Source organism: Mchenga conophoros, linkage group LG12 (assembly GCF_057382185.1).
Source record: "Mchenga conophoros isolate Kocher_MC1m ecotype Shallow Benthic linkage group LG12, M_conophoros_male_GT1.1, whole genome shotgun sequence".
Taxonomy (NCBI): domain Eukaryota; kingdom Metazoa; phylum Chordata; class Actinopteri; order Cichliformes; family Cichlidae; genus Mchenga; species Mchenga conophoros.
The window spans coordinates 28,923,590-28,949,833 of record NC_140537.1 but is presented as its reverse complement, the minus strand read 5'-3'; the positions used below and the strand labels follow the sequence as shown (position 1 = coordinate 28,949,833).

The window sequence follows — 26,244 nt, the reverse complement described above, 5'->3', positions numbered from 1 at the left end:
ACTCTTTGAGAATAAATGACAGCGAATAATACAAATATAACAGAAACTAAAACACAAACCTGACTTGAGAAGCAAAACAAACGCATACGTGATAGACATGAGACTTGTTTGTTAAAGAACACACGAAGATGCAGCTTAGTGGGGCTTCCCCCACTGTATTACTCACTGCATGAGTAGCCTACTATTACTTATGCAATAATAAGTAATAGCACAGTGCAGGGATTAGAGCAGCAGTTCCTGAATTTCGAATATCTTTATCCACGGGTTTTATGTTTAGAACAAAATGGCCACCACAGAGTGGGTGTGTTTGTGGGTCATCGCGTGTGTAAGCGCATGCTAATGTGTTTTTAAGTATGTCTTAACAGAGCAGCAGCTGCAGGTGAGTTAATGTTTACGTGTCATCGTCGCTGTTCATTGGTATACAGAACATGTAAAGCGGATCCAGGCGAGGTGTTAAAATGGATCATTGGCTCTGGTTGAGTGTAAAATGAAGCTACTGATTAACTTGACATCTGACACTGCACTCGGTAGGTCAGATGATGACCACAGACATGCATATTTATTTGGGTTTAATAGGGATGGTTTGGATGCACACAGTACATGTAACTTGTAGTCATTTGTCAGTCTTTTATTAGACTCAAATGAAGAACAACTCAAAGGAAAGCTTTTTGGAGATGGCGTTCTCAGAGTTTTATCAGAAGAACCAAGGCTCTTACCACCTGGTTTCCATTTGCAAAGCATTTCTGTGGCAAACCCGCAGAAGGAAGCAGCAGTGCAAAAGCCAGCATCACCATCAGCACAGCAATGTTTCCCCTGGTACAAGTCCAGATAACACTGCCCAAGAAAGATTATTTTGCAAACTGTACAGCAAGAAGTATTCTTACATGTGTATAAAATGTAAAGGACAAAAAAATTGGGGAAAAAAAGTTAAATTAAAAAAAACAATACATATCAATATATATATATTAAAGAGAGATATTGATGACATGTAAGAAAAATGTGAAGACTGCAGGAAGGCTTGAGAAGAATTTGAAGCCTCACCGCTGCAGCCTTATCACCTGAAGAATGAGTGAAGACATTGAAAGATACAAGAATAAAAAAAAAACAAGTAAAAGTTAAAAAAATAAATACTTTGTAGCTTCAAACACAGACAGAGGTTGTAGAGTATATAAACATTGCCAACTGAACTTATAAGAATGAGGAAACCTCCACACTACACAAAGTTTCAAGCGTTAAAGCTCAAAACTTTACACTCATTGGCCAATTTAAAGTGACATCATCATAATAGTAATAGTGGCCATTTTGATTTTGTGCAAGACAAAAAAATGATATCTAATAAAAGCTAAAAGCTAGGCACAAGCATAAATTAAAGGCAAAGTTCAAACCACAGTGTAAACAGTCCTAATCTGTTTTTTAGGAGTAGACAGGACTGGAAGACAAACAAAAACATCTTTAACCAGTTCTATTTTAGGATCTGAGAGTGGGTTGATTCAGTGGGTTGATTCAAAAGATAACGCAGCCTCACTGAACCACAGAAAAGCCTTTGATATTCTAAAATTAGACTTGCATTCTAGCAAAAAACAGAAATCCCAAAGTGAGGAAACTACATTATTATATTGATTATGATCAATTCTGCTAGTTATCAGCAAATTCGGAGCAACATTTTTTTTTTTTGTTGCATTACAAGTTACTATAGTTACCGCTTCACAGTTGTTTATTTTCCATTAATTTTTCAGTATCGTGTGGGCGGAGTCACCCACAGAAACTGTTTTTGTGTGCCTAACTATTCATCTTTTCAAACTGAGTGTAACAGGTGCCGCAACTTGAGAACCAGTGCAGCTGGAAAACAATCCCACCGCACACAAAGCTGACCATTATAACCTCTTTGTGGTGATCTGCCTGCTTGATAAAGCCACGTGACGTACAGTGTAAAGGAGGCAGGAATAATTTACTAAGCTAGCCACTGAACTGCCAGGATGTTCTTGATATGTTGAAATTTTCATTTAGAAAACTGGGAGAAATCTTGATTTGTCTTTTCCAGCAGTGGATGTTGCAAGAGAGCGTGAAATGCTCTAAGCCATCTCGTCTCCTTTGTAACCCTGCAGCTTCAGCTGACGTCGAAAATTGTTCTTCTCATACCTACAAAAATAACACATATAGATTTTATTTCAAAATACACAAATCCTGTCTCGGTGATGTAGCATTTCACCATTTCATGCTTTAATATAACCAACAATGAAGGTTGAGGAACTTGAAATGGGATTTCGGTCATAGCCGTTCTTTGTGGTTTGGTGCGTGTGCATGGAGCAGGATGCTGAGGGCAAGATTTTATTTCATGAACTTCAATATTTAAAGTAAAATGTAGATCTGTAGGTTTAGCTGTAGTGTCACGAATACCCTCAGAGTTTTAGTGGTAGACTTTTAGCAGCTTAATGTGCAGCCTACTTTTGACATATTCCATGGAGACAAAATGTTATTATTTTCTTTTTCATATGTACTGCTGCAACAGTCAAAACTCATATTCAACATGGCTTCAAATGAGGTCAGCTTATGTTAAAATAATCCACATGAGCCAAAAGTCTGTTTCTTTTCTGCTCTGGGCTCCTCTTTGTTCTCAGCGTTCAGTTTTTGTAAGAAATCTCATTGCTTTAGTTTGAGGCCTACTAAGTAACCACACGTATAGTCACATACATTCACATATCTGTCATGATCCTGGGTCTGCTGACCCAGCGTTTTGTGTTTAGTTTATGTAGCCTTCAGGTTTCCTAAGTTCATCGTTATCATGCCAAGTTGTTTCCAGTTAATTTTACCCCTCGTGTTCCCACTATGTTAAGTCTCCCCTGCTTTTCATGTATTTCATGTCTGTGGCTTATGTTGTCAGTTCAGGTTGTCATGTCTATATCTCACTGTGTTTCCTGTTTTATTGTGAAGAGGTCTGGTGTGTCTGTGTTCATCATGTTCAGTTACTCTCCCCCTGTGACGTAATTATGTTCATGTGTCAGCTGGGTTCCCATGTGTTGCCACTTCCCTCATTATCCTCCTGTGTCCATTTAGTCTGTGTGTTCTCAGTCATTCTTTGTCAGGTCGTCCGTTGTACTGCTCCATTGTTCCTATGTCTCCGCTCCAGGTATCCCTGTCAGTTCGTTATGTTTAGAGTTTTGTATGTTTCGTTTTAGTTCACCCAGTTTAGGTCATTGTTTAGTTTTCATCGATTCCCTATTATTTTGTACCCTCGTTTCTTGCCTTAATAAACGGCTTGTTTTGTTATTCATATCTCATTTCGGTCTGCGCTTGAGTCCTTCCCTGCAACATACGGTCTGCCCTAGCCAGACCGTGACAATATCAAAGCCTTACCATCTGCAGAAAAGGTACAGAGCTCCAGCCAATCCAATAATCAGCAGAATCATGAAGAAAATGATGATAATTATTTGCTTTTCACCTTCTGGCCCCAAAACAAGTTCCAGTTTCTCACACCTGGAACCAATGAAGCCTGTCTCACACCTGCAACACAAACAGACGAGTCATGCATAACTACTCATGATGACAAAGTAGCACAGATTCACTTACCCACCCACATAGCCACATGTGACAGCCCTCTGCCATGGCCTGCTGCTTTTTCTGTTTGTCCCTGTGTGTGTGCAGGTTCCTGGTAGGTGGGGTTAATCCGTGTAACTGAGAGCACCTGGTCAGTCTCCCTGGAGCATTTAAGAACTGGCTGTCTCAGCGCTTGGGCTCTCTTTCTTATCGCTCCATTTATCCAGCACTATGTTATTTGTTTGTTTGGATTTGGCCTGGTTCTTTTAGGTTTTACACCACATGACAGTATGCATCCTGAACATTCAATCATCCATCCAACTACTGATATGCTGACTGATAGCAATGATTGACACATCTCATGGAGTACTATCTTTTTTTAGTGTGTAAATTTTGGTTTGAGTGGTATTCCTCCCATCATTTGTCATGGCCCTTGCACATACACACACACACACACACACACACACACACACACACACACACACACACACGATCGTACTTGCAGTGGTGTTCATTGATGTCCACGAGCAGTATGCACTGGCCGTTGTTCAAACAGTAGTTGTCATATGCGCTTTCACAGTTCTGCATCGACCACTTAACCACATGCTGTTGCTTTTCTCCCTGGCCTGAAACAAACAACAAGCCGTTGGAAACGTTTCCTAAAAATAAGACCTGCATGAATCGGTGTACATTCAGGTAAAAAGTACTGTGGATGTTACTTTTTACCTGAGCTGTGGCTTATTTGTTTACTAGATTTAAATATCCTCCATTTGTTTTATCTAAATAATTTACTTCATTGTCTTATTTTTAATGTAAAGGGCTTCTGGAGGTTATTATATCTAACATTATATCCTTTCTATTAATAATTGTACATTAAATGAAATAAGTAGTATTTTGGGGCTGCATCTGTCAGTTAATATTGACAGTTAATGCCATTAATCAATCATTTTATCTATGAAGTGTAAAGAAAGTAACATTTATCTGTGTGGTTTTATTGTGCTACCAGTCAATGATGCAGATATATTCACCTTATTGTAACTTAAGGAAACATTTAAAAATAAAAAAAAATAATAGCTGACTAATTGTATAACACCTCATCCTCATAGCCCCCACTTTGTTTCAACTCCAGGTGCTCAGTGTTTCATTTTAATTTTGAAATCTTCTGATTTACTATGCTATAAAAAGGCTGATAAAATGTCTTCACAGCAGCTGTAGAGCTGAATACCTGCAGGCAAAGAAGCACCATCTGCAGACGGCACTCTGGGTGATGCACTCTGGGTGAGTACATACGGCCAGATCATCATGACACCTGTCAGATAAAAACAAATCCTCGTTATTCACACTGGATATAAGTCTGATATGAACAATGAGCTACGCAAGCCCTTTTGTAAGAGTTTTTTCCTAAAGAATGCTGACCAATAGCATTTTCTAATTTCTAACAACCTTAAGAATAGCTGGTCAAAAACCTTTTGTGCACCTTCAAGGTGAACATGCCACCCCCTGTACAGGGTAACAACTTTCAGGTGTTTTTATTTAAGCGTTTGCGAGGCCTTGAGAAGGTAAAACAATCAAAAAAGTCATTTGAAAATGGACATTTTAAAAATGTGCTGCCCAGGTTCTTATATATTTAACCTAATCCAGTTTGTCAGGGAATGATATAGTTTTGCATGCAAACACAGACTTTCACAGCTGCAAATGTTATTTTTACTTGCAGAGAAGATATGTACAGTCAGTCAGCAATATGTTTTATGATTTTATTTTTTTTTTAAATTATATGTAGGGACGACTGTTCCTTTAATTACTCCACAACAACCCAAAATGATTCATGTTTTTGTTGGTTTTGCTTAGCATTCTCTGCAGGGTGTACCCAGCCTCTCACACAGTGAAAGCTGGCAAAGGCTCCAGCCCTGAAACCTGATTTAGGAAGACGGTTAAGAAAAGGGATGAATGAGTTTATTTACATAGCACCAGCATTAAAGAAAAATTCAGAAACTGTAAATATGCAGGGGGATAAAAGAAACTGTGAGAATGCCTGTCAGTTTTAGGTGATAACAAGAAGGTATAGCTTGTGTTACTTGGATCAAATACCTGTACTAGCCTGCACAACTTTATAATGGACAGCACTAGCAGCCGCCCACATTCCAGCAGACAGGATGCAAAAACACATCAAACAGAATGCAAGATGTGTCTAGTTAGGACTGGTTATGAATCTGGTAATACTCGCCATAAAATCGCTCCCTTTTTGGGTTTCTGTTCCTGTCTGTTGTTATGGCTGCAGAGGTATTTTTCTCTGTTTTCAGTTAGAGAGCTCAGGGTGGTTGTTGGGTGTTTCTGACATGGTTGACTGGTGTAAAGTACAGTGGAAGTGATGAAGTAGCTTTCCCGTATTACTAATTAATCACTATTAATCAGATCATTTACATCATTAGCCAATGACTCACTCTAATTGCACATTCCTAGCAACCAGCCTACCTCAAGACATTAATTGAGGTGAAAATAATTGTCATAAAATAATTCAGCCTCCCTTAGGCTCTACAGATGCCACAGAGTATCATTTGTCTGAAAAACTTTGGATGGTTTCTGTAATTACTTTTAGTCCAGTGGTTTTTGAACTGTGGGCCCCACCAGTGGGACATAAAGCCACTGCATGTGTGGCATGCATAGCCATGCAGGGGAAAAAAAACTGAGGTAAATCAAATGAAATAAAAGAGTTTTGATCGTATTATTTAAGTTACCACGATTTCATATACACACTGGATCCCTTTTTACTGATATTAACTGACCAAAATTGAGTGGAATGGAAATCACGTGAATTTTATTGAATTTTTAAACATTTTTGGCTGATTTGGGGCGTGCCAAAAAAGGGTTTTAGAGACACTATAATTGGAGTTAACTCAGCTTTTGACTCAAGTGCCAAATACCAGTTTAAAAGTCAGTTTGGTAAGAATGCCAAAATATTAGCAGCAAAGGAAATCTGAAGATCAACACTAAAACTATTTAAATGCTAGATTTTAATGTTATATTGCGGTGATTATGCTTTCAAGCTTTGAGTATGAATAAAGAAATCATTCATATTAACTGCATCTTACACCAAGACATATCTAAGATGATAAATAAGATGCAGTAGAAATAGTATGTGGACTTTGTACTTAAAGTCTTAATAGTGAAAGTAATCATCAGTATGGAAAGTTATTTTACATAACTTAACATCGTATCACCTTATTATCTTTTAATAGACCTTACTCTGTTCAATTTTCAACTGCTATCTGCTATTAACATCTATAACACCATCAGAATCAGTCAAACCCAGAAGGATAGCAGCATATTGTACTGGTACATGGTACTTAACAGATGTATTAAAATTAATTTCAAAGTAAAAACAACAGAACTCATGATTTGCACATAACAGGTGACCAGCTTACAAACTTGCATTTTTATTTAACTAAATTAGCTACCCTCTATATCAAACTACATCAGCTAAAGTGCAAGTACTCTACTTGTAGCCTACTACAAATTAAAAATACATACAGATAAAGTCAGACTGCAAATGGGTACACGCCCACATCAGCCTTAATGAAATCTTGCAGTATGGATTCACTCACTGACGCTGTTAAACAGTGTTCCCATGGCTACAACCATTAGTAACTGCATTTAGTTATTTTTTTAATTCAACATTCCGTTCCAGTAGATGCTAAGTTTAACTTTGAAAGAGCTTTTCGTCTATTTAAAGGTGATCATCGCTCCGGGTTCCTTGAGATGACTTAAATTCAATCCATACCTGAACAGACCTGCCATTCACTGTCAACGCGTCAAACTCAAATAATAATAATAATAAAACAATAAAAATAATATTCAAGACGTCAACATTAAGAAAAGCACACACACTTTACCGATAATTGACAGGAGCACTGACAGTTTGCTGATCCCCATCTCAGTCGATAGTTCGCTGGTAGGACGAGCAGGACGAGTAATAACTGTCAGGTAAAGGTGCAGGTGACGTTTCTTTTGAAAATAGGAAACCAGTGGGCTTTTACTCCTGCGGTTTGGGTGTGGTGTCAGACTCATGTAATTTAGATAATTTCACCTCTCAGCGGTTTCAATGAAAGGACAGACCCGAGAATGTCTGTCCTCACCGGTTTCCATAAAACAGGAGTTTTTATTGTTGATAATAAAAGGCGGATTGTAATAGAAATTTTCAGATAACTGACTAAAGCTAGTAACAGCACAATTTTTAAAAAAAGCCCCAATCAAAGCAGAAAAAAACCCCACTTATAATATGTTGTTCTTCTGCAGTCTGGCTCTTGCTGCGTTTGTAAGTACCATTATCGACAAAAGTGTGGACACAGTAAAATATAAACTAAACAAAAAGCTGTCAGCAAACCATTTAAACCCCATATCATTTGAAAAGTAGTAAGACACCCTATGAAACGTCCAAACTGATAAAAGCTTATTTGCGTGAGTGGAAAATTGTTCTGTAACATGACCGGGATAGGGCTATTATATAGCGTACATGGCATAGGTAACTGGATACATATGTGAAGGCTGCATTATAAATATATTGCAGATATATTATCTGGAGTAAAGGAGTTAGGTGGTACACTGATTTGGCAGAAGTCCAGGCCAGGTCGCCTGTTTGAGCATTTATTAGCTATGCAGTCCAAATATAGTTTTATTCTTCATGTTCTTTTTCCTGTTCTCGTATATTAATCTCAGCTTTAATCACTGCTAATTAAAATTACCGAACTTTTCTTATACCCTTTACTGTACTTTGGGCTTATTTACTCCGTTTAAGAATGGGACCAGTTTATCGTCATATTTCATGGCTAAATATGCCGTTCAAGCATGTTTAGCCTTTCACAGCATCGTGTTACAAGTTAACCTGTTGTTTAATTAGACTTTGGGCAGCCTTTTTAGGCTTAATAAATGGCTCATTTACAGTTTGTCTGGGGATCAGTGAGCATTATCGTTTCAAAAGCTTAATAAGTGAAACTCAAACAGGAATTACGCAGTTTTAAAAATTCTTCTTTACCTTATCAAAATGGTAATGGAGTATCTCCTGTCAAATATTTGGCACGCACAATTATCAAAGCAAAAATATATTTATTGTAAAAAGGCTGTAGCAAAAAGTGAAATTCAAATAACACAAATGTCTTTTGTAATTAATTAAAAAATAAACTTTACATACAAGAAAATAATAATTTATAATAATTTACTTAACATAATCTTGCAATAAATATATACAATTTTTCATTCTTATTCTTTACATGAAAATAAAACAATCGTTAAAAAAATAACGTTAGATTTGATAGAGCTTGCTCTTTCCTTGTTAATAACCTCTTGTAACAGTCAAGTGTTTCCATTTAAATGTTGTCAAAGGGATTTTTTTTCTTTTTATATATTATATTATTTGTTTTGTAGACTTGCAAATGATTCACTCTCATGAAATGCTGTGGTTTGTCTTTTCTTGAAAGGGGAAATGTTGAAGATGGTGGTGCATGAGCAAATGTGAGCTGCAGAGTTCACACCGAGGTCTTAGCAGGTGCATATTTTATTGGCACCGTCGATTCTGTACACCTGAAAACAGAAACACAAAAACAACATCAGAAATGGAACTGCCACTATTCCTGCATACTTTATTACACCGCGAAAACCTGTGGATACTCACCTCTTGTAGACAAAGAAGTAAAATGCGATCGTCAAAAATATGATGAGTATGAACACCCCGAAAATAATGCCAATGACTTGCTCTACATCAAGCAAAGTAACACCACGAATTGGTTCCACAAACATGCAGCGTGGCCCGCTGTACGAGGGTTCGCAGCTGCAGATCAGAGAAAATATGTGAGCGCATTCCAAAAGTGAACATGAACAAACACGTAGAAGAATTTCATACAGATCATTATTAACTAAATCTACTGTGGATACTGTCTGATACTGCAGAACTTACATGCAAGAAGGTTTGTCACTGTCTTGCGGATACATGCACTTGCCACCGTTTACACAATAAGAAGCATGTTCGCTTCTACATGGCTTGTGTAAAGGTAGGACTTGAGGCAACTCCATGCTACCTGCAGAGAGGGAGAATAAAACAATCAACATAAACAAAAATTTAACAGAAATATATGACTTTAATTATTCATTCTTATTATTAATTCCTTGATTAACAGGCGGCATTATTTGACACCGGTCTTCAGATAAGCTTCAGTTATAAGACCTTAAACCTTGTGCCCACAACTTAACAAGCATATATCGTGACGTCACTGGGGACATTTGGGGCTCTGTAGATTTCATATATGTCAGGGATAAAGCACTGTAATGCCATGTGTTTCTACACCGTCACAAAACTCAAACTTAAAACACTCACTGTTGCTAAACTGAGTGGTCAGAGATGAGTTTGACAGAGGCGGTGCTTTGGTCTGGAGATTATCATTCACCACTGCAGAATGTCCTGCTGCAGCCAAAAGCACCAGCACCGTCACTGCCGGCAGAAACGCTGTAAAAGAAAAAAAGAAAATAATGTAGAAAATATATTAAATATTAAATATATAGATGATTTATTTTTACTCTATGCATTTTTCAGTTTTCCTAACAAGTTTCTTCCTTTACTATTATCATTTATACATAAAAAAAAAAAAAAAACCTAGGTCAAGCTTTATGAAAGTTTTATTTAAAAAGGTTTTTTTTTTTTTCTTGCTTCATGGCTCTATCACAGAACAAACTGGAAACTTACGTTTCTCCAGGTACGTCTGTCTTTGTGTGACCATGTTGTCCTTTGGTGATGTGATGTGTTCAGCTCCTTCTGCCTGCACAGGTGTGACCAACAGGTCTGCGCTGAGCTTATTTATCCAGATTTGCACAGCCAATCAAAACACTGAAGGCTTTTTTTCTTTTGAAAAATGAAAAGTATTTCCTTTTGATACTCGACTTGAATCAAGTCATTTACTTCATAGGCATGCAGAGACAAAGCCTATGGGGGAGGCACGAGATCCCCAGAGGCAAGTGCTTCTGAAGAACACTGGCTGGGTGACTTTCAATCAGTTTCACAGTCCAGTAAAGTTGCTTCACTGACAGCGGATGTTGGGAAATCCTCTCTTTTTTCATTGGCGTGATCACAATGGAAGCTTTATTTTTCTTTGGCCTCTTAACACGTGAAGAGAGAATTAGTTAGAGACAGGTTACAGCACATTAGAATTAGATGTAATTAAAAGTTTTATCAAAAAATTTGATAGGGGGCCAAGCATTTCTAGATGAACTCTTCAATTATGTGTTTACTGTTTTTGTTTGTTTTTTTGCTTTTTGTTTTTCACTATCACCTTAAGGAGGTGGCTCCAAAGTGATATGGTTTACACTTTCACCTGACAACCGAACAACCGCTTCATTTTTGGGAGAAAACACAAATCCTTTGGGGATTGCATTGCAAACTGGTGTGGAGCCACCATTATATTTTACTGTCCCACAGCTACCTATATTACGTTCCCACATATTGAGGTCAGCCTGAACATACTCAATCACCAGGCTTTTCCATCAGTAGATTTTCTTTTCTTTTTTTATAGTACAGGCACATTTCTAGATGCAATGCTGCTTCATCTAGCTCAAATTATAAGAGTGACTCAGGGAGCATGAGATATCATTTTCAAATATAAATTATCCGCCATAGAGTCCAGAATTAGCTGAAGATGTGTTTACACAGGGCCGGGTAGCTTTAAATAGCTTTTTTCTTATTTAATAAATGAAGTTATCATTTTAAAATGTAATTTTTATTTACATGAGTTATCTTTGACTATTATTAAAATTCGTGTTAACATCTGATGCATGTAAGTGTGACAAATATGGAGAGAAAAAAAACTGAGAAATCAGGAAGGGGCAAAACTGACAAGTAGTCCAAGATGGCCTGCCTCTAGCCTTAAGACAGTGGAGCAGTGCCATCATTAGGAAAATGGATAGCCATACAGAAATCTATATATTAATTATCTAATTATTATGATGATCAAAAGATGAAATGTCTTTGGGGAATCTTTTCACTGGTTACATTCATTTTTCAGAACTTCCCTATTTTTGGATTTGAGGCATTGCAGAGGATGCGATAAGGAAATGAAAAGCTGTCTGTTAGATCAGGAATCAGCAGCCTAATGTTTAAGATGCATAATCCTTAATCATGGTTGAGCTTTACTGTCTCACTACACTCAAAAGCAGAACAAACACACAACAAAATACTTTTGGAAATCATGAAAAAACTAAATAGAAAAAAACTTTGGAACTGAAATGTTTTTATTTCATTATGCTCAAAATGAACCAAACTTACATCAGTAGAAAAAATATTAATATAAATTCTTAAAAATTGAAAGCTGAAATAAATAACTTAATAAATAAATGAATAAATAAATATTATAAACGCAATACATATCAAGTAGATTTCCCAGCAGGTATTGAGTCTTGAGTTCACAGATGTTCAAATAAAACTGTGTTAGATGTTTGGCAGGAGGTCTGCCTGTGCGGGTGCCTATATAAATGTATGCATCTATATCTGCATGTCTGCATGATGTCTGCCCTTGTTAAAATAAATATCTTTATACTGTTTGTGCACGTGTGTGTGTGTCTAGGTGTAGGTGTGTGTGTGTGTGTGTGTTTAATGCATCAGTGCGTTTCTGGCAGCAGTCACAGTGTTCTTCATCAGCATGGCGACCGTCATTGGACCCACCCCTCCGGGGACAGGTGTGATGAAACCTGCTCTCTCCTTCACTCCTACAACATGCCACAACAATTGACTTGGAGACAGTTTCCCAAGAAAAATAAAGTCGACAGACAGGTATACATTGTTTTCAGAATGTCAGCAGTATAGAAGAAACTGTGACACAGTTAACTTCTTTTTCATTTACCCTCAAAGTCCACATCACCAATGAGCCGAAGTTTTCCTGTGTTTGGATCCTTGATGCGATTTATACCCACATCAATGACTGCTGCACCTTCTTTCACCATATCTGCTGTGATCAGCTCAGGAACACCTACGTAAAGAAACCAAGGTTATGGTGACAAACGAGAACTACTTTGAAACGTTTTCTTTAAATGCTTTAAAATGTTTTTTTAAATCCTATTCTTGTGTTAGGGGAAGTACTGAACTCAAAAACAGATCAATTATTCATGAAATCTAAAAAAAATCTTTGGAATCACAGTTGATTGTTCTTTTGTCGGGTGGACCATGGACATTAAAACTGAATTAAAACACAAATATTCAAATAATCATCACATCATATTTGATAACAATCAATTTGATCTCCTCACACATTTATTATTGTTAATTAATAATGGGCCCCAAATTCAGTTGGATAATTAAATAATTAAATAACAGGTTTGTCTAGCTAAACTAGAACTGCTCATATAAAGCCAGCATAAAACTTCCAAGACAGGGTATAACAAAACTAAATGCCAAGCCTATTAACTGCAATTACTACAGATTACACAACCAGTTAATCCCTCAGCATACGTTTCGCTTTTAACACAACCAAAACACGTGCCGTTTCCCAAAAGACACAAAGACAGCTGAAAGAGATGATGTACATGCAGTTAGTACTTCAAAATCAAAACCAAGCATTTGCAGCATGAAAAGAAATTGAGGTGTGACTCATCAGGAAAAAGCCCATTTATGACAAACAGAGTAAGACATGGCACCCATCGCTGCATTGCGTTAATAAAGAATCTTTCATCTAATATTACAGCCCTGTATTGATTAATGGCTGCACGTTCCAGCACGCAAAAAACAAACAAAGCACTACTGTTCTTCCAGAAAGTTTTAATCAATGCCTACAGATGGGGTAGAGTAACAGGCGGAAATGTCGCCTTTTATTATTTTGATTCCAAGAAGCTCGCTTCAAGTAAGGGCTGGTGAGCACTTTTCACAACATCTCCTCCTTTTTGCATAATCAGCCAACATAAATCCACGTACACCTGTTCCAACACAGGAAAAGTAATCTGAAACTGACGGAAAGGAATGCACACTGGAGGGTAGAACCTCTTTAGTAATGCCATATAACTGGCACTGCTTTTCTTAATGTAGGGTTTTCTATCCAAAAAACTAGGGTTAACAAGAAAATTCACAAAATATGGATGTTTGCTCTCAATATATTTTAAACTCTTCTTTTAAAATGGGTTAATCCAGTTTCTCTAAAGCAAAAACAAATGATACCCTAGTTCAGTATAATAATGACTGCATACAAACAAGTAGCCTATTACAGATTAGGTAAGTAAGTAAAAGCCGACGTACAGTATGTGAAAAGGAAAGTTTTCATAGAACTCTCTGCAGTTCTGTGAGTACACCTCATGATTCAGTAGCTCGTAGAACTACAATCAGTAGCAGTAACTTGAAGTCATTTTTTCTGAATGACTCTCAGTCTCTCACATTGTTGTGTCAGAATTTTGTCCCACTCTTATGTACAACATTGCTTTAGTTGATAAATGGACTGATTCTTATATAGCACTTTTCTACTCTCCCTGATTACTCAAAGCACTCTTTACGACAAGCCACATTCACCCATTCATAAAGGCAATGTCTTCTATGCTTTGAAGTGCTTTCTAACTACCATTCACACACAACACCTTGATTATTTTCATTTTCAGTCAGTTGTAGATATGCTGCTGTGCTTGGGATCACTGTCTTATTGTAATACCCAGTTTGGGCAAAGCTTTAGCGGTCAGCCAGATGGTTTCATACACCCTAGAATACTTTGGTATAGAAAGTTCACGGTCATCTCAAGGACTATAATGTGCCCAGGTCATTTTGCTGCAAAACAAACCAAAATCATCAGACCTCTACCTGATATGAGGTGTTGTGCTAATTAGGTTTTCTTTAAATTTTCTGCTGTGGATTATGTCCAAACATCTCCAGTTTAGTCTCATCTGTCCAAAGGACATTGTTCCAGAAACCTTTTGGTTTGTTCAGATTCAGATTTGCAAACCTAAGCTGTGCAGCCATGTTCATTTCAGGGAGAAGAGCCTTCCTACTGGCAACCCTTCCAAACAAACCATGCTTGTTCAGTCTTTTTCTAATTGTACAACAATGACATTTGACATGCTAACTGAGACCTGCAGAGTCTGAGGTGTAGCTCTGTAGTGTTTTGCAGTTTCTTTTGTGCATGGTCTGAACTTGGGGTGAATTTACTGGGACATGGACTCCTGTGACGATTGAGGCACTGTTATTACACCCATCAATTCTGCTTTTACAGAGCTGATCACACTTGATGATGAGCAAGTGATTAGTACTAATTCCTGTGGAAGCACTATGGGCATACTTAGTTTCTCACAGGATTGCAAATCCTATAAATCTTTAATTTTCACATGACTGTAGATACATTTCTTTGCAGTACACGCTGAACATTTTTTAATAATAATAATAATAATGGATTGGATTTATATAGCGCTTTTCAAGGCACCCAAAGCGCTTTACAATGCCACTATTCATTCACTCTCACATTCACACACTGGTGGAGGCAAGCTACGGTTGTAGCCACAGCTGCCCTGGGGCAGACTGACCGAAGCGAGGCTGCCATATCGCGCCATCGGCCCCTCTGGCCAACACCAGTAGGCAAGTAGGGTAAAGTGTCTTTCCCAAGGACACAACGACCAGGACAGAGAGCCCCGGGATCGAACCGGCGACCTTCCGGTTACAGATACGCTTCCCAACCCCTGAGCCACGGTCGCAAAATAACGAATAGCACAACTTGAATAATGAGTGAAAATGTACTAATTGTTTGAGGAAAATCAGGTGATCCCAAGTTCCTAGTTTTGACTCTTGTTTGGACAAAAATGACATCACTGATGTCAATTTTTCAAAAACAGTGACATTTTTCAACCAAAACACTGACTGAGAAATGCCTTGGCAGATTAGCAAATTATGACAGTGATGGTTGGTTGTAACCGTACAGCCAGTTGATGTGATGTTAAATCCTATGAATCGTTTTGCAATACTTAATACAGTTAGTATGACAACTGACACCAGAAACTGTTGATTTATTACAGCAGCAGCTCATAAACATTACATTGGAGCCTACAGCTAGACGCTGGTGATGAAATAACAGCCAGTGATGCATGGCAGCAGTGTCAGTGACACAACACAGGGTAACACTGGAAATTTTTCAGCTTAAATTGAATGAAGTAAATGGCGACGAATTACGTGACGAAAGTGAGGGTTGTCATGAATGCAAGATGCAGGACAACCCAAACCGCCTGCCTGAACTAGTTTGCATGTGTCACTCCATTCATTTGAAAGACGTTTTGTTGGGTATGACATATGTCACTTCGGTAGTTCTTTAGTTGTGGAAAAAACTGACAGATATGTTTTACTGTGGTCCTGATACGTTTACCTGCTGCTGCAATAATGATGTCAGCCAGGCGGGTTAGCTCTTTGAGCCTTTCCTTTGGAGTACATCTGTGGGTAATGGTCACTGTGGCATCACCTAAGAGGAAAAAGGACATGTTGTGGTTAATCCACCACTTCTTGGTTTACACTTCTTGGTCTCGGAGATATCTATCACCTACATCACCTGCTACATTCAATGTATATGAATAAAATGCCACATCAGGGTTTTAAAAATATGTATAAAAACTTACTTAGCCAAAACATGGCAAATTAACCATGAAAGGACATCTTTCAATACTTCTAAAAATGCTGCTAGTGAAGGTTATCCTGTCAATGACGTTCCTTTAAACTGTTCTAAAGCTGGTGTCTCTACATGCTCAAAGTGCCAGAAGCAAGATTTCTTTTACTCAATATGAATATTTCAAGTTATTACCCAGTCTATCATTCTTCAGGTACTGACAGGTGGTGCATTTTGGGGGGTATTAGTGCTAATGTTAATAATCAGCAAACAGTTAATGTGGCCAAAACCTAACCTTCAATTAATTAATTCAATTAAGGTTCTCCTGTGGGAATGAAGAATATTGATTCTGCTAAGCAGTGTTTTTATACATTTAAAGTGTAAATATTCTCTTCTTTCTGCTTCATTACTGTGAGACCTGTTGTTCTCTTACAGCTTTACAAAAAAAATGAGACAGTGGTGGGGGAAGGACACCCTAAGTCAGACATTACACAATGAGGAAATGCAGCATGCGTGATAGTAACTTTAATCTCCGTTTAGGTGTGTCAGAGCAACTTGCAAAGTCATAACTGTATTAGGACCAGTATTGTTGCTGTAATCCACGGAGGTATTCTGCGAAGATAAGAACGAGAGGGAAGAAAAGGCAAGTCACAGCACAGCAAACCTGCATATCGCATACCAGAAGAAATGTGTGTGAAGCTGTACAACTCGTGTTGTGGGAAATAAACCTATGAACTATGTGGTTATTCAACTTCCCTTTGGAATAAAAAAAAAAAAACACTTACTGGGGACTGAAGATTTTTAAAATAGGAAAGTTTGTTTTTAGCCTTATTGTATATTTGCAGTTTAATATCCAGTTACAAAGCACACATTCAGTTGCCATTCTTTGCAAACTTAGTTTTCAAGAACTAGGTAGTCCACCTTAGTGTCACGTTCTGATAAAATCCATACACCTGAAATAACAAGTACAAGAGGAGCGTAAAACTCATCTTACATCGCGGGCCACATATAGCCGACTTTGATCTTAAGTGTTTCAGGCCAGTGAAACTCCCCTTTCTGACAGTGTAAAGAAATTACATATTTAACTGTATTTCTACATGGTAAACAAAAAGCTGCTGAAAGAAATCTGACTTAAATTGTAAGAAATACATTTTTAAAGTTACAGAAAAAGTTCTGGTAGATCATTGACCAGATTTAGTCTTTTTGAAGTCTTGTAATTTGATTCAGAAATTTTTTTTTCTCATTTATCAGATATTCATTACTTCGAAAGTGAAATATATTAATCTGTTTTTGTTATAATTTTATTGACTATGGCTTATAGCTCTTCAACATCAGAAATCCAGTATCTGGCATTATCAGAATAGTTAGAACATTAAAATAAGATCATTAAAAAAACATTTTCAATACAAAAATGTCCAACCTCTGAAAAATCTGTACATTTATGCACTCAATATCTGGTTGGGAGTGTTTTACCACAACTTAAGGCATCCGTGTGGTATCTATCAGTTTCTTTTTGCGCCGGATGTGTCTCTTCCTCCTTGTGACAATGCTTTAAAAGATTCTTTGTGTTTCAGGTAAGACAGGGAAACTCAAGTCATCCCACACTGTGCAAACGTTCCAATGGAACTCAAATACCTTAGATTCTGAGCCTCTCCACGCTTCTTTTTGACTCTTTGAAATGATTTATAAATTCCTGACGTTACCTGAAGGTATGTGCATGTACATTTTTGCACATTTATGCTTCTAGACACTGATTTTGAAGGACAACTTTGGGGTCTCTGCTCTAATTCAGCCCAAAGGTCTTCTATCAGGTTAAGGTCTGGACTTTCTGAAGGCCATTCAAGTTCTTCCACATCGAACTCGCTCATCTATGTCTTTCTGGGCCTTGATTTGTGCACTGGTGCGCAGTTATGCTGGAACAGGAAAGAGCCATCCGGAAACTGTTCCCACAAAACGATAAAGCGTTTCACTGAAACTAAGTGGCCAAGCCCAACTCCTGAAAAACAATCCCACACCACAAAGCAGTCAGACAAGTACCGTTCTCCTCGCAACCGCAAAACCCAGACTCATTGATCGGATTGACAAACAGAAACACAAGCGTAACTCATAGAGACAGACAACCGTTCACATTCACACCTACGAGCAATTTAGATTCACCAGTTAACCAAACCCCACTGACCAATTGTCTTTGAACCATGGGAGGAAGCTGGAGTTTATGACATATGAATAGTTATTGATACATTGATATTTGCTCTCTTCTCCTCTCCTCTCCTTAATATCGTCTTATGACCAAGAACTTTCTATTTCTTCTGTCCATGTCACGTGCCTCACAAATATGTGTTAATCTTGATCTGGGTGTAAGGCTCAGAAGACCTGGAACTGGCTGCACCAGTTCATAAGTTCAATCTTAAAGATTGCCAAGTATCTGTAAGAACAAGTTCTTACAGATTATAAGTTCTCATTAACTATTTATACCATCCATCATCCAGGAATCACTGATGATTAATAAACTGACAAAACTTGGTAATAGATGACGCAGCTACCAATAGAATAAACAATACAGTTTTCTGTTATGGGCTTTACAATAATAATATAATGTAAAACTAAAAGATTTTTTACATAAGGATGGCACAACATACCTGAAATTAATTAGGATTATGCTTATGTTTAACTAAATAAACAAATAGCATTGGTGCAGTTCCAAGTGATTCTAAAGGTAAAAGGTAAAGTTAAACAAATATGTACAGTTTCAAAAGATAACACCTGCCTTTAAGTTTGTTTTTGCATACTGCATTACTAAAACCCTGGCATAGATGTTTCCAAGCAACTCATTACAACTCATATGTTTTAACAGTGCAACCAATTTCAGCTACAAAGTCAGTAGTAGCCATTAAGAGCTTTTAAAAGACTCAAATTTCAAAATAGCGTGTTCTTTTACTGATTTCAAAAACTTAAAAATGGTTCTCAATTTGCAATATGTACACACGACATAGTTTGGAAGAACATGGACTGGGTCTCAATCATTTACTTTCAGAAATTGTATAGCATATTTCAGTCCCCTGACCTAATTTGATGTGGATGAATAAAGAACGTTTTATCCTTTTAGCGATGACTTTAGGGACAACTGCAGTGTTTTGATCTCCTAATTTTTCTTTGGTATGCAGCTTTGAGTGAGTTATGTTCCCATTTGTGTTGTTCTGACCTGCAATAACACTTTACTTTGAAATGTTAAGCACATCTTGTTGCTTCATCTGAACATGCAATACCTTTCCAAATCCAATCCCTTCTTCCTGCACCCTTATAAGGGGCTGATCTGTCTTCCAGTGCCAAAAGTCTCACCCTGTGATTTTCCTTCACACTCCCAGATTTTTTTCTTTGTTCCTCAGCAGGACATTCATCAGCAGTTTTTTGTTTGATTAAAAAGGTGAGGAAACAATAAAGCTTTAATTTATTGCTCACATCCTGGCAAAAGCTCAAACATCAAACATCCTTCAGGGAAAGCCACAATGGTGAAACACCAATCCTACAAAGAGCAGCACGCCAATCTTATTACAATGCTGACTCAGATTGCAGATAAGCCACACAGACATCCAAATGCATTTTCTTACCTCCAGGACGCTCATGATGGCGATCAGTATGCAGCAACATTGCAATGGGCATTCCAACATTTTTGGAGCGACCAGCAACAAGGACATTCTTCCCCACAGTCTCAATACCTGCACAGAGAAATGATAAAATATGCTAGATTCACTGTACTGCTCAAGTAGAGAGAAACTGACTCTCCCTGAAGCTAAATTGTCAAGCAAAAACTATTAAGACGTTAACATAGGTGTCATCAATTAGCCCATTATCACAATTTGCTGATGAAATTTGTATTAAATACCAATTATGCTGCTAAACCTGATCTAAACCCTTCTTGTTTTCTATTTGTTTTTTATGTCATACCAAATTCTGTCCAATTTTTAAAAAGTCAACCTGAGCATGCTTGTTGTGTAGTGATAGTTTGAAATAACAAATCTAAGTATCGAAGCAGAAAGAGTGTTTAATATTACAAAGTATATGTGAGAAAAAAAGATTTTTGCCCTTGTAGTCAAAAAAAAGCTGATAACCGGCTGCAGCTGGACTGGACACACCCAGGCCTGAAACCATGGCATATAAGCAATTTTCAGAAGTGTGAAGTTGCCTAAAAGGAATTACCAGCAGCACAATATGTGGTAACGATCAGAAATTTCAGAAGTGATAAGGAAGAAGAATATTAAGCCAGATAAGTCTATAAAGTTTGAAATCCTTCCAGAGTTTCAAAATATCCCAAAGAGTACAACAATGAATCATCCTATGATGTCAAAAAAGTTACAAGAAAAAGATTCATGGGATTTTTTCCTTCCTTCCTTCCTTCCTTGGTCTTTGTGTCATCTAGTATCTCTTTTGGTAACTCCACAATCCAACAGATACTGGGCATAAATGACGTGCACAGAAGGCTGGCAAGTAAAAACACTACTAACTCCAGAGGAACCTCAAGGCTTCTCCAAATTTTGCAATAATGTATCTTGAAATCCCTAAAACCTTTCAGAAGAATATAAAAACTCAAGCTTTACATCTCTGATATTGTATGACTTGTTTCTGAAGGACTCTATGCAGTCCTGTGATAAACTAAATGCATCCCCACTGGTTTAATAGGAATTAAGAAGGTAAATAGCAAACAGGTACCTAATCAAATGCACTTCATCAACAAGTGTGATGACCTCTATAAAAGCAGAATTGAGGTGTATAATACCACATTATTCACAGGAGTGGATATCCCAGTAAATTCACCCCATAGTCAGACCATGCAGTGCTCAGAGAAACTGTAAAAACTCAAGACCTGCATTTCAGGCTCTACAGACTTTAGTTACTGTGCTGCCCTGTCAGTGCGCCCCAGGGCAGCTGTGGCTACAATGTAGCTTGCTATCGCCAGTGTGTGAATGTGTGTGTGAATGGGTGAATGACTGTATGTAGTGTAAAGCGCTTTGGGGTCCTATGGACTAGAAAAGCGCTATACAAATGCAGGCCATTTACCATTTATTTAAATGTTAAAGTTCATGACCTTTCAGTTAACAAAAGAGTGAACATACCTGGCTTGTCTGGAATGTTTATCAAGAGAAAGCCTCTTACTTGTCAACAAACCACACGATTTCTGGAATAATGGCAAATGCACAATGCCACATTTAATGACAGCATAGAGTCCTGTGAAAACCTTATTTTTTTATGACTCTATGGATAACTATTTAACAGGAGCCATTACTTTTTAAACCGGTGATTTGGGGTACTGGATAATATTTTAGCTTCTATGAATACAGTAATTATTAAAAACTTGCATCTGTTTTCACTTGCATTGCCTTAGCTAGGTCGATAGAGCCAGCAGAAAGGTTTGTTACAAGGCTTAAAGAATTCAGTCACACTTCTCTCGGACCATTTTCACCTTTGAAACCAAAACCAAGCTCAAATAATTATATACACATAGTGTATAGTGTTCAAGTTCATCAGAATTGTGTATTTCCATAACTTAGAGTTTGAAACATTCCAGTCATTCAGACAGACAAGTGAGTTACGCCAAACCCTTCATCCTTCAGCTCTCAATGTAATCTATAAAGAGATATCTGCTTCAGCACTATGTGGGATGGAGGATTCCAAAAGTTCTGTCACAGCCGATAAGCTGATTTCATGATGATATAAAACCCTTAAGCATTCCTACGACAAATGAACTAACCTCAAAGGCAGCCAAGGCTTAGCCGCACCTCAATCCTCCACTCCTTTGGTATGATAACCAAGGGGTTTCTTGCCATTCTAGACACTGTTCTCACATCACAGTAAGAATAGTTTTATTTTAAGAACTAACGTCCTACTATTTTATTCAAATAATGTTTTAATAACAACATCTGTTAAATATAAAGTTTTACACACATTACTTCAAATAACTTTCACACTTTTTCAGAAAACGGAAACATTATACTTTTATTTCATGTTAAAACTAATGAAAGTCAAAGAACAGATGAAATTTAGATTTAGATGGAAGAAAGGATATTAGGCGCCACCTAGTGGATCTGAGATGCATAGAAATGGACATATAATACCTACTTCTGCTATTGCTTCTAGAGTTAACTTTACATTCTTTGGAACTGAACATTCAGTTCAAATTTAGGGATCATGCCATCGTAGGTTCAAAAAACAGAGCGAATGGCAAGGCTAAAAATAGCCATGACAAACGTTTATAGATATTAAGTTGAGTAAATGCTTTGGAGAATACTGGGAGGCATACCTGCTCTTTTGATGATCTCCCAGACAGCTGCAGGAGTGGCTGGCACCATGGATCTCTGGTCCAGGCACAGCTTACCGATGTTCACAATATGGAAGCCATCCACATCCTTCTCTGGAGCGATGGCGTTGCATACTGCTCTCTCATTTATGTGCTCTAAAATCAGAGGGAGCAGAACATAAGCTCAGGTACTGTATATCATGTGAAGAACTGTACAAAGAACTGAAACATAATAGACTCACAAGTGACTTTGTTAGGTACACCTGTTCAGCATTCAGATGATAAGGTCAGAACTCGACATGAGCCCCTTAGTATCAGCAGAGCATTGTTTAAACACTATATAGCCTACCTGAGTAGTCTGACCATCCCTTTATGACTACAGTGAACCCCTCTTCTGATTGCTGCTTCCAGCAGGATTACGTGTCACATCACAAAGTTCAAATAATCTCAAACTGGTTTCTTAAAAATGATAATGAGTTCACTGCAGTCATGTGGGCCCCACAGTCACCAGAAATCACTCCAATACATATTCTGTACGCATAAAATTTTATGCACACAATATCCATCGACTATAGAAGCAGAATCACCACAACTGTAAAGACCAGTTAACATGATGTCATGGAGGACACCTCTGGAGCAGTGGTGCCTTTGTTCACCTGGAAGTGGGAGCTGCACCAATAAGCCACTGACCCTCCAGTCACGGTTCATCTTGTCAATCAGCTCCAGCAGCTCCTCCTGAGACACTGTGCTGGGCCGCACCACTGTATCACTGGAAATACCTGGAGAACACATAAACACATATACCTAAACCATGAAGATGTAGTTGTGTACTTTTGCATGATTATTTTAAATACACATTGTTTTATTTTTGATTATTTTAAATGTATGTTACTTTTGCTTAAGCAAGTGCGTCTGAACATATGTATCTGTGTATGCATAAAATATGTGCTACTTTAGTTATATTTATTGTTTTTAGATATGCATGAAATACTTTATGAATACACGTTTAAGAATGCATGTGCTGCTCATATCTGACCCAGGATGCTGGCTGCGCGGGTCTTGTTCTTAACGTAGGTGTGACTGGCTGGGTCGTCACCCACTAAGACCACACCTAGGTGTGGTCTCATGTTGCCCTGAGCTACCAGCTCTTCCACATCACGCTGGATTTCTCTGTGCAGCTGACGAGCTAACTCTGTTCCGGAAATCACCACAGCGGCATGCCTGGAAAGATAAAGAGAAAACACATGAATTAATGCACTAATACACTGCGGGAAAGATGAAAGATGAATTTAACAGTGACAAATTCACTTTTCAAGCTGACCTGCAGTCAGCTGAGACTGAAGAACTCACTTGGATGAGTGACGAAATGTTTCTCCCACTGAAAACGCTACATCCAGATGACCAGAATCTACTTTTGGATATTCTTGGTTTTAAATTTGTATTACTGACAGCTATTACCCATGACCTGCCATTTTATACCCTTGTCGCCACAAAAGTGATAGGGACACCGGAATTCAGTGATTTGGCTAAGTGAGTGAATACTTCCAGTAACAAAGCTTATAAGACCACAGCCGGTTTCTCTCCTGTAGCTAAGATGAGGAAACTGAGGCTGAAATTCACACAGGCTCACCAAAATTGGACAACTGTAGACTGAAAACAGTCGATGGTAGGGTCAGAACCTGGCATAAACAACACTAAAGCATGCATCCATCCTGCCTCGTCTCAACAGTTCAGAATGCTTCCGGTGATGTAACGGTGTGAGGGATATTTCCTTGACAAACTTTGCCCTCTTAACACCAACTGAATATTCTTTAAACACCACAGCCAACCAGAGCATTGTTGCTGACTATGTACATCCGTAACTACCCTTTAATCATCTCAAACTGGTTTCTTGAACATGACAGCGAGTCAGTGCTCAGATAGCCAGATAGCCTCCACAGTCACTGCTTTCAGTCCAATAATGCAACTTTGAGATGAGGAGTGTTGCATCATGGATGTGCAGCAACTCTGTGATGCTCTCTGGTCAATATGAAGCAAAATCTCTACTTATTGTTTTGACACTTTTTTGAATCTGTGCCAGGAAGAATTAGAGTAGATGGCTCATATTCACTAATAGCAAGATGTTCTCAAGTGTCCAGTGAGGATTTTATTAAGGCGTCTGATTTAGGGACCACAATTTTATGTGTTCTTAAATGTGCTATAAATATACTAAATATGGTATAACCATAGGTGACAGCCCTCTCCATCAGCTACAGTCCACATTACATAGAGCGCGTTGTGTTCAGCCGGCGAGGCTGTGAGCCGGTTATGTAACTCTGTCATGTCTTTTGAAAAAATAGTCCCTTTAAATATGGTTGCAATTTGTACTGTAATCTACACTCGCAGGTTTCGTGAACGGCGAAACAGGCTGTCAATCACCACCCACCGACACGTGACGCTGCGCACGCCTTCGCCGGACCTGAAGCGTCGTTCAGCCCTGCGCAAAGTGATGCCGTATAATAAAAGAAAAACCAGCATTGTTTTAGACGTGCTGCGTTTTACCTCGTCGCCGACTCGTGTAGATGTCTCTTTTGACTCTCGCATTTTCTGTGCATCCGCAGTTTGGCCCGGCAGCAGTGATGGTGTAACGTTAAAGGGCTACAAATCCTGAAGGAGGAGCGTAGCGGTGAAACAGAGGCCGCCATGTTTGTGTGTGTGTGTGTGTGCGTGTGTGTGTGTTTGTGTGTGTGAGAGAGAGGGGGCAGGGAAGCGTGTAGACGATGATGAATGATACTCTGCATTACACACTACACATCTTTTGGCTTATGAGGAAGAGCTGGCCTCCTTTGTTGTGTGCACTGCCTGGGAGTGCATTCATGAAATGAGCTGCAACTGTAATGGCAAACACAGCCCATATGTGAGCAGGGAGGCCAGAGCCCAATAAACAAGATGAGGGTCAAAGAGTGTGGTTGTGCCATAATGGAGTGGTGTGTGTAGTCTGAAATTTTGATAAATGTTTGGCTAAAATCTCACAAAAGTTATACAGGTTAGAGTTTAAGTATAGGGAAAACGAATATGCTGTAATTTATCTGATTGCAATAAGCACATATGAGCTAAAGTATGTATAGTCTCAAGTCTTTGTACACTCCTATATTCCATCCATCCATTATCTTCCACTTATACAGTTCAGGGTCACAGGGACCTGAAGCCTATCCCAGCTGTCCTGGAGCCCAGTCTGCCACAGGCTTAACACACAGACAGATGTTTTAGAATCAGCAATTAACTTAGCCCCACTAACTGAATGTTTTTGGACTGTGGGAGGAGGCTGGAGTGAACCCATGCTGCTAGGGGGAGAACTTGTAAACTCCACACAGAGAGGCCCCTTCCACATGGCAGATTTGAACCGAGGACCTCGTTCCTGTGAGGCAGCAGTGATAGCAACAGTGCTAACCACTGTTAGCACTGATCCCTTTATGTAGAGCTTTGACAGATCAAACTCTGGTAATCATCTTCCACACTATCAATCAGCACATCTCGTTTTCGACCACATGCTTCTAGAGAGAGTCAGGTGTTCACAATTGTTCAGTTAAAGTGAATCACAATGTGGGACATTGTCTCAACATGTAGGACAGGGATAAAAGGATTTTCTGCATGGACATTCAAAGCATGAAACAATATGAGTAAAAGGACACCCTTTTTTTGTTTTGGGGTTTTTTTTCCCATCTTGGCTGTTAGGTGAAGTGATCCATACCAAGTTCATGTCTGTATTGTAAATATTAAGCTACCATCAACACCTGAGTAGCTTAACTTAACACAAAGACTGGAAATGATGGAAAAGCTGGTCTTTTGTCT

General features: G+C 38.4%; 3 protein-coding genes across 4 annotated transcripts; all 3 read right to left on the bottom strand.

Annotated features, from left to right (window-relative positions):
• Window positions 1-8: 8 nt before the first annotated feature.
• On the bottom strand, window positions 9-8,484 carry LOC146562856 (proepiregulin-like). Of its 2 annotated transcripts, none has more exons than XM_085295086.1 (5): window positions 7,425-8,484; window positions 4,760-4,843; window positions 4,034-4,160; window positions 3,440-3,501; window positions 9-2,139 (listed from the first exon to the last, which is right to left on the bottom strand). In XM_085295086.1, the coding sequence occupies exons 1-5, from the start codon at window positions 7,597-7,599 to the stop codon at window positions 2,108-2,110; spliced, it is 480 nt and encodes a 159-aa protein (XP_085151212.1). In that variant the 5' UTR covers window positions 7,600-8,484; the 3' UTR covers window positions 9-2,107. The 2 variants fall into 2 exon arrangements, with proteins under 2 accessions (XP_085151212.1, XP_085151211.1); XM_085295085.1 differs by having other exon boundaries at window positions 3,355-3,501; window positions 7,425-7,548.
• Window positions 8,485-8,614: 130 nt separating this feature from the next.
• epgn (epithelial mitogen homolog (mouse)) lies at window positions 8,615-10,364 on the bottom strand. The gene is made up of 5 exons (XM_085295087.1): window positions 10,265-10,364; window positions 9,899-10,027; window positions 9,482-9,602; window positions 9,200-9,355; window positions 8,615-9,108 (listed from the first exon to the last, which is right to left on the bottom strand). The coding sequence occupies exons 1-5, from the start codon at window positions 10,296-10,298 to the stop codon at window positions 9,054-9,056; spliced, it is 495 nt and encodes a 164-aa protein (XP_085151213.1). The 5' UTR covers window positions 10,299-10,364; the 3' UTR covers window positions 8,615-9,053.
• Window positions 10,365-11,784: 1,420 nt separating this feature from the next.
• Window positions 11,785-25,110, bottom strand: mthfd2l (methylenetetrahydrofolate dehydrogenase (NADP+ dependent) 2 like). The gene is made up of 8 exons (XM_085295083.1): window positions 24,955-25,110; window positions 23,450-23,634; window positions 23,070-23,192; window positions 22,417-22,569; window positions 19,730-19,837; window positions 15,888-15,980; window positions 12,411-12,536; window positions 11,785-12,276 (listed from the first exon to the last, which is right to left on the bottom strand). The coding sequence occupies exons 1-8, from the start codon at window positions 25,095-25,097 to the stop codon at window positions 12,161-12,163; spliced, it is 1,047 nt and encodes a 348-aa protein (XP_085151209.1). The 5' UTR covers window positions 25,098-25,110; the 3' UTR covers window positions 11,785-12,160.
• Window positions 25,111-26,244: the final 1,134 nt, after the last annotated feature.